Source organism: Bombina bombina, chromosome 2 (genome assembly GCF_027579735.1).
Source record: "Bombina bombina isolate aBomBom1 chromosome 2, aBomBom1.pri, whole genome shotgun sequence".
In the NCBI taxonomy this organism is placed as follows: Eukaryota; Metazoa; Chordata; class Amphibia; order Anura; family Bombinatoridae; genus Bombina; species Bombina bombina.
This window is the reverse complement of record NC_069500.1, coordinates 760,920,577-760,928,909: the sequence shown is the minus strand read 5'-3', so window position 1 is coordinate 760,928,909 and position 8,333 is coordinate 760,920,577. Positions and strand designations below refer to the sequence as shown.

The following is an 8,333-nucleotide window of genomic DNA, read 5'->3' as shown; positions in this document are numbered from 1 at the left end:
TATTTAGTATTTACATATGTTATTTGTTCATTCTGATCCTCAGAAAATACTCTCGTCCCAAGATTTAAAGTGATCATACTTTGTGGCTAGTTGAATCACAAGTAATCACTATGGTCTCTATTCATTACACCACTTTGTTACTTCTTTTTTAACTTGAGGATTTCTTAACCTAACTCCAGTTACTGAGGGCTGCTCCCAGGCCACAATTTGTTGGCATCTCTGCTGGTAAATGGATTGAACTTTGATATTTCATCTGTTGACAAGTAGAGAAATCCTAAAAGGGACATAAAGGAGCAATAATAAAATGCCTGTTGCTTGTGTATGTGCTTAAAGGGACATAAAACCCCTAGTAATAACCAGATTGTTTTTTACAGCCCTGCAAGAAATTAAAGGGTCATAAACATCAAAATTATTTTTTTGGGGGGTTCATCTAGAGCAGACATATCCGCTGGCTGAGCATCATGGGAAATGTAATTCCAAAACCTCTGGAGGGCCAAGTTTGAGGATGTCTGATCTAGAGCATATTTTTTTTAGTTTACTCTGTTTTTTGGTATCCTTTGTTGAAAAACATACCCAGGTAGGCTCAGGAGCAGCAATGCACTACTGGGAAATCACTGGTGATTAGTGGCTAATGCATGTCTATTGTCATTGGCTCATAATGTGTTCAGCTAGCTCCCAGCTGCTCTGGAGGAATAAATCTGATAGTTATATGTATGCAACAGTGTAATAATAAAATGCTCTGACATATAAGCGCACTTTCCCTTTCTTTTTTATGCAGACATCCTGTTTGCAGTAATATTTTTCAATAGCCAATCTCCCCCCACTACTTGCCAAACTATACTTGCTACTTGAATAGACCAGGCTTGCCACTGTTATAATAATGCCTGCTGAGGACATATAGGGACAGATATAAAGCATGGTTAGGCTTGTGAAATCTGTAGTTCTCAGAATTAAATTATAAGAAATGGGGTCAACATAAATTATGAAATTATATAACAAAGTTTTGCTTTGTTTTTTTAAACATTTAATATTACAATCTCAGTGTTTCATATGTCTTCAGCCTTTGCACAGGGGATAAACATGTAGTTTGTCAGGTCCAGAGTAGAAATGTATTAATGGTCAGGAGCATATTCACCGAGCCAATCAGGGAAATCATAAGCCTAGTTCAGCTGTGGAGCATCTGTGCAATGGCTGATCCGGAATTGGCTTTATGTATTACACACAGGGATTAAACACATAGTTCTGTTCAGTCAGTAGTGCAATAATAAAGTGCTCTGGCACATTACAGTATTGTATTATTGCCCTTCTGTGTCCTTTTAAATGCTGAACTGTGTGTGACTTGCCAGGAGTGCAGTTGGACACACCTACCTGACCTCCTCCTTCTGTCTATGGTGTAACATTGATTTTCCTAATGTTGTTGCCACCTTTCTTCTCCAGATGCCTGTGGCCTCACAGATCCAGCACATGTTGAAAACTTGCAAGAGAAAGCACAGGTGGCCCTCACTGAGTATGTTCGAGCCCAGTACCCATCCCAGCCGCAACGCTTCGGACGCCTTCTCCTACGCCTGCCAGCACTCAGGGCCGTGCCTGCTTCCCTCATCTCCCAGCTCTTTTTTATGAGGCTAGTTGGCAAGACTCCTATAGAGACACTTATCAGAGACATGCTTTTGTCTGGAAGTAGCTTCAACTGGCCATACTCTACTGGTCAATAACACCAGTTGGATGGCTGAGTATTTTCACTTAGGACAAACTGTGGATCCTGTCTATTTCAGAGAAACTTTTTGCCGTGCTGCATAAAATGAAAGGCACTTCCATACTTTATGGGGAAATAGTCATACAACTTTTCCTTGATTCTTCTCAAGCACTAATGGTTTTGGCAGATTGTTACCTGGTTAGTAAGTACTTGGGTATCAATCAAGATTTATTTTTCCTTTCTTGTCTGAGCAGAGAATTAATCACTTAACAGAAGCACGGGGTTGCTAGCACCTTCCAGTGGTGCTACAGAACATTGCAGTAATAACTATAGATGGGGTTATCGTTGGATCTTAACTTAAAATGAGTTGTCTGATCCATTTGGATGTATGTGGCTGACAATGTAGCTTAATTCACACGCTCACTACCTCCTGAACATCACATCTTACATTCAGCGGGATTGTAGTGCACCTTTGTTTTTTCTTGTCTTGGCATTTCTTTGGAAAACCATATAGTACAAACATACTCAATGACAACTGACCTATAACAATGTGGCTACAGGAGATATTTGCATGAATTCATTTATAAAGTTCCTATAAAGTTTGCTTATTGTGCAAATATCACCATTGGACTAAACTTGTTATATGTTTTGCTTTTTTTTTTTTTTTTTTTTTTTTTTTTTTTTTTGACCAAACCTTCAAGGTACGCAATTGACTTTCATCAAAATATATAAGGAATAAGTCGTTCACCCAATCAGTTTTGTTTAAATTATCTGTGCTACTCATTTAAATCATTGGTAATCTGATGCACTTTTCTCTTTACTAGGATAAGTGTGCGCCTTGAAATTTCATGACAACAAAATGTATTTTGATACATTTTTGTCTTGAATATAATATTTTTTTTTTCAAGCTTTTATTTTTTTTATGATGATGCAACTATGGTAAACGACAAAACAAAGTTGATTACCCTGCTTGGTTGTGTTAAATATAAGATCAAGTAAAGTTTTGTGAAGAAAAAAAAGAGAAACGTCTGCCACTTGATACCTTTATTTGTATTGTGTTTAAGCTAGAATTGATCCTAGAATTTGCATATGTATATTGTGGGAGATGTCTGCCAATGTGGTCATGTCAATGGTACTTTAAAATTTACACTACATTTTTATTGAAACATCCAAAATGATCATTTATGTACTTATATTTTTTATTTTTTTTTATTTGTGTTTTTTAAACTAATTGGTAATTCTCCTTTGCTAGGTGTATAAAAAAAAAGTTTTAACTTGATCTTATTCCCTAATTAAATACTGTATATTTCTGAGCTAGAAGCAGTAATCTTACTTATTCTTGGAATATTTAGTTGTAGAGCAAACCTTTTGCAATTTGCTCTGACCTTTTAAATGATTAGTGTTTTTCTCCCAGCAGTCAAGAATATGAAATCATCTTTTTTTTAATGTTTTTCTTTTGTTCTTTTCATTTTGTATATGTGTATAAATTCTGCTAATGCCAAAAATGGTGGAAGGGAATATTGCCAAAGAAGGAATATAGAAATAAATGATTTTACACAGAGATGTGGAATTGACTGTTTCAATTCAAAATAAACTTTATAATAATTTATACAGCGAGCTTCTCATAAAAGAGGTGACAGAAAAGATGTTATGCTCTGCAGATGGGAAAAATAATTTATGCACCAATACAGAAAGGGGACCTTATTAAATAGTATGTAGACAGACTGAACACATTAGTAGACTAGGTGGAATATAAAGTAACTAGTCCTAAAGCCCGTTCACACGGGCCATTTTCTCCTGTTAAGTGTAGTCAGTCCACGGGTCATTATTACTTCTGGGATATTAACTCCTCCCCAACAGGAAGTGCAAGAGGATCACCCAAGCAGAGCTGCTATATAGCTCCTCCCCTCTACGTCACACCCAGTCATTCTCTTGCACCCAACTAATAGATAGGATGTGTGAGAGGACTGTGGTGATTATACTTAGTTTTTATATCTTCAATCAAAAGTTTGTTATTTTAAAACAGCACCGGAGTGTGTTGTTCCTTCTCAGGTAGAATTTGAAGAAGAATCTACCTGAGTTTTTGGATGATTTTAGCCGGCGTAGCTAAAATTCATTTTGCTGTTCTCGGCCATTCTGAGGAGTGAGGTAAACTTCAGATCAGGGGACAGCGGGCAGGTTCACCTGCAAAGAGGTATGTTGCAGTATATTATTTTCTGAGGAATGGAATTGACTGAGAAAATACTGCCAATACCAATATAATGTAAGTTCAGCCTTAAATGCAGTAGTAGCAACTGGTATCAGGCTGTTTATGTATATATGTGTACACTTCAGTATTCTGGGGAATGGCACTTCTCTGGGTAATACTATATGCATATAATTTTTAGCCTAACTTGCAGTGGGAACGTCTAGCAACAGGCTGTTTAATGACACTTCATGTTATTTGATTTTAAACGTTTTTGCTGGCATGCTAAATTGTTTAATTATCTGAGGTACTGGGTGAAAAATTGTTTTTGGGCACTGTTTTTCCACTTGGCTGTCGTTTTATTTTAATTTAAGACAGTTTACTGAACTTCCCTCACTGCTGTGGGTGAGGGGGAGGGGCCTATTCTGGCGCTTTTGCTACGCATCAAAAATTCAGTCAAAAGTCTTTTTCTCTTCCTGCATGATCCGGATCGTCTCTACAGAGCTCAAGGGTCTTCAAAAATTATTTTGAGGGAGGTAATCACTCACAGCAGACCTGTGAGATTGTGCTTTGACTGTGATAAAAAACGTTTATATTTGTGCATTTTTTTTCTGCTATTAAGGGTTAGTTATCCATTGCTAATGGGGGCAATCCTTTGCTAAATTTATGCTTTTACCGGGAAAAATCTGATTGTTATAATTTTTCCGGTTCCTTATTATTAAACTGTCATCATTTTTTTCTGTGCTTCTTAAAGGCACAGTGCGTTTTCAATATTACTTGTAATTTGAGTGAAAAGTATTTCCAAGCTTGCTAGTTTAATTGCTAGTTTGTTAAACATGTCTGACTCAGAGGAATATCTCTGTGCTATATGTGCAAAAGCCAAGGTGGAGCCCAATAGAAATTTATGTACTATTGCATTGATGCTACTTTGAATAAGAGTCATTCTGTACAAATTGAACATCATTCACCAAACAACGAGGGGGAAGTTATGCCGACTAACTTGCCTCACGTGTCAGTACCTGCATCTCCCGCTCGGGAGGTGCGTGATATTGTAACGCCGAGTACTTCAGGGCGGCCATTACAAATCACACTACAGGACATGGCTAATGTTATGACTGAAGTTTTGTCCAAATTACCAGAACTTAGAGGTAAGCGAGATCACTCTGGGGTGAGAACAGAGTGCGCTGATAATATTAGGGCCATGTCAGATACTGCGTCACAATTTGCAGAACATGAGGACGGAGAGCTTCATTCTGCGGGTGACGGATCTGATCCAAATAAACTGGATTCAGACATTTCAAATTTTAAGTTTAAGCTGGAAAACCTCCGTGTATTACTAGGGGAGGTCTTAGCGGCTCTGAATGATTGTAACACAGTTGCAATACCAGAGAAAATGTGTAGGTTGGATAAATATTTTGCGGTACCGTCGAGTACTGACGTTTTTCCAATACCTAAGAGACTTACTGAAATTGTTACTAAGGAGTGGGATAGACCCGGTGTGCCTTTCTCACCCCCTCCTATATTCAGAAAGATGTTTCCAATAGACGTCACCACACGGGACTTATGGCAAATGGTCCCTAAGGTGGAGGGAGCAGTTTCTACTTTAGCTAAGCGTACCACTATCCCGGTGGAGGATAGCTGCGCCTTTTCAGATCCAATGGATAAAAAGTTAGAGGGTTACCTTAAGAAAATGTTTGTTCAACAAGGTTTTATATTGCAACCCCTTGCATGCATTGCGCCTGTCACGGCTGCAGCAGCATTTTGGTTTGAGTCTCTGGAAGAGACCCTTGAATCAGCTCCATTAGATGAGATTACACACAAGCTTAAAACCCTTAAGCTAGCTAATTCATTTATTTCTGATGCCGTAGTACACTTAACTAAACTTACGGCTAAGAATTCCGGATTCGCCATTCAGGCATGCAGAGCGCTGTGGCTAAAATCCTGGTCAGCTGATGTTACTTCTAAATCTAAATTACTTAACATACCTTTCAAAGGGCAGACCTTATTCGGGCCCGGTTTGAAGGAAATTATCGCTGACATTACAGGAGGTAAAGGCCATGCCCTGCCTCAAGACAGAGCCAAACCTAGGGCTAGACAGTCTAATTTTCGTGCCTTTCGTAACTTCAAGGCAGGAGCAGCATCAACTTCCTCTGCACCAAAACAGGAAGGAGCTGTTGCTCGATACAGACAAGGCTGGAAACCTAACCAGTCCTGGAACAAGGGCAAGCAGGCCAGAAAACCTGCTGCTGCCCCTAAGACAGCATGAAGTGAGGGCCCCCGATCCGGGAACGGATCTAGTGGGGGGCAGACTCTCTCTCTTCGCCCAGGCTTGGGCAAGAGATGTCCAGGATCCCTGGGCGTTAGAGATCATATCTCAGGGATATCTTCTGGACTTCAAAGCCTCTCCCCCAAAAGGGAGATTTCATCTTTCAAGGTTGTCAACAAACCAGATAAAGAAAGAGGCGTTTCTACGCTGTGTACAAGATCTTTTACTAATGGGAGTGATCCATCCGGTTCCGCGGTCGGAACACAGACAAGGGTTTTACTCAAATCTGTTTGTGGTTCCCAAGAAAGAAGGAACCTTCAGACCAATCTTGGATTTAAAGATCCTAAACAAATTCCTAAGAGTTCCATCGTTCAAAATGGAAACTATTCGGACAATCTTACCCATGATCCAAAAGGGTCAGTACATGACCACAGTGGATTTAAAGGATGCCTACCTTCATATACCGATTCACAAAGATCATTACCGGTATCTAAGGTTTGCCTTCCTAGACAGGCATTACCAGTTTGTAGCTCTTCCATTCGGGTTGGCTACGGCTCCAAGAATCTTCACAAAGGTTCTGGGCTCTCTTCTGGCGGTGCTAAGACCGCGAGGAATTTCGGTGGCTCCGTACCTAGACGACATTCTGATACAGGCGTCAAGCTTTCAAACTGCCAGGTCTCATACAGAGTTAGTACTGGCATTTCTAAGGTCGCATGGGTGGAAGGTGAACGTAGAGAAGAGTTCTCTCTTACCACTCACAAGGGTTCCCTTCTTGGGGACTCTTATAGACTCTGTAGAAATGAAGATTTACCTGACAGAAGACAGGTTAACAAAGCTTCAAAATGCTTGCCGTGTCCTTCATTCCATTCAACACCCGTCCGTCGGCTTAATGGTAGCGGCAATGGACATAGTACCCTTTGCACGCCTACATCTCAGACCGCTGCAATTGTGCATGCTAAGTCAGTGGAATGGGGATTTCTCAGATTTGTCCCCTACTCTGAATCTGGATCAAGAGACCAGAAATTCTCTTCTATGGTGGCTTTCTCGGCCACATCTGTCCAGGGGGATGCCCTTCAGCAGGCCAGACTGGACAATTGTAACAACAGACGCCAGCCTACTAGGTTGGGGCGCTGTCTGGAATTCCCTGAAGGCTCAGGGATCATGGACTCAGGAGGAGAGTCTCCTTCCAATAAACATTCTGGAATTGAGAGCAGTTCTCAATGCCCTTCTGGCTTGGCCTCAGTTAACAACTCGGGGGTTCATCAGGTTTCAGTCGGACAACATCACGACTGTAGCTTACATCAACCATCAAGGAGGGACAAGAAGCTCCCTAGCGATGATGGAAGTATCAAAGATAATTCGCTGGGCAGAGTCTCACTCTTGCCACCTGTCAGCGATCCACATTCCTGGAGTGGAAAACTGGGAGGCGGATTTCCTAAGTCGTCAGACTTTTCATCCGGGGGAGTGGGAACTTCATCCGGAGATCTTTGCCCAAATACTTCGACTTTGGGGCGAACCAGAGATAGATCTCATGGCGTCTCGCCAGAACGCCAAGCTTCCTTGTTACGGGTCCAGGTCCAGGGACCCGGGAGCAGTCCTGGTAGATGCTTTGACAGCACCTTGGACCTTCGGGATGGCCTATGTGTTTCCACCCTTCCCGATGCTTCCTCGATTGATTGCCAGGATCAAACAGGAGAGAGCATCGGTGATTCTGATAGCGCCTGCGTGGCCACGCAGGACCTGGTATGCAGATCTAGTGGACATGTCATCCTGTCCACCTTGGTCTCTGCCTCTGAGACAGGACCTTCTAATTCAGGGTCCTTTCAAACATCAAAATCTAATTTCTCTGAAGCTGACTGCTTGGAAATTGAACGCTTGATTTTATCAAAGCGTGGTTTTTCGGAGTCAGTTATTGATACCTTAATACAGGCTAGGAAGCCTGTTACCAGAAAGATTTACCATAAAATATGGCGTAAATACTTACATTGGTGCGAATCCAAGAGTTACTCATGGAGTAAGGTTAGGATTCCTAGGATATTGTCTTTTCTACAAGAAGGTTTAGAAAAGGGTTTATCTGCTAGTTCCTTAAAGGGACAGATTTCAGCTCTGTCCATTCTTTTACACAAGCGTCTGTCAGAAGTTCCAGACGTTCAGGCTTTTTGCCAGGCTTTGGCCAGGATTAAGCCTGT

At 41.0% G+C, this 8,333-nt stretch overlaps 1 protein-coding gene across 1 annotated transcript in view; it reads left to right on the top strand.

The window, feature by feature from the left end:
- The window catches only part of NR2F6 (nuclear receptor subfamily 2 group F member 6), a 42,727-nt gene extending 39,473 nt beyond the window's left edge, over positions 1–3,254 (top strand). The window contains exon 5 of the mRNA XM_053702879.1: positions 1,438–3,254. Coding sequence (XP_053558854.1) covers positions 1,438–1,712 — 275 coding nt within the window. The 3' untranslated portion in view covers positions 1,713–3,254. The remainder of the gene's footprint in view (positions 1–1,437) is intronic.
- Positions 3,255–8,333: the final 5,079 nt, after the last annotated feature.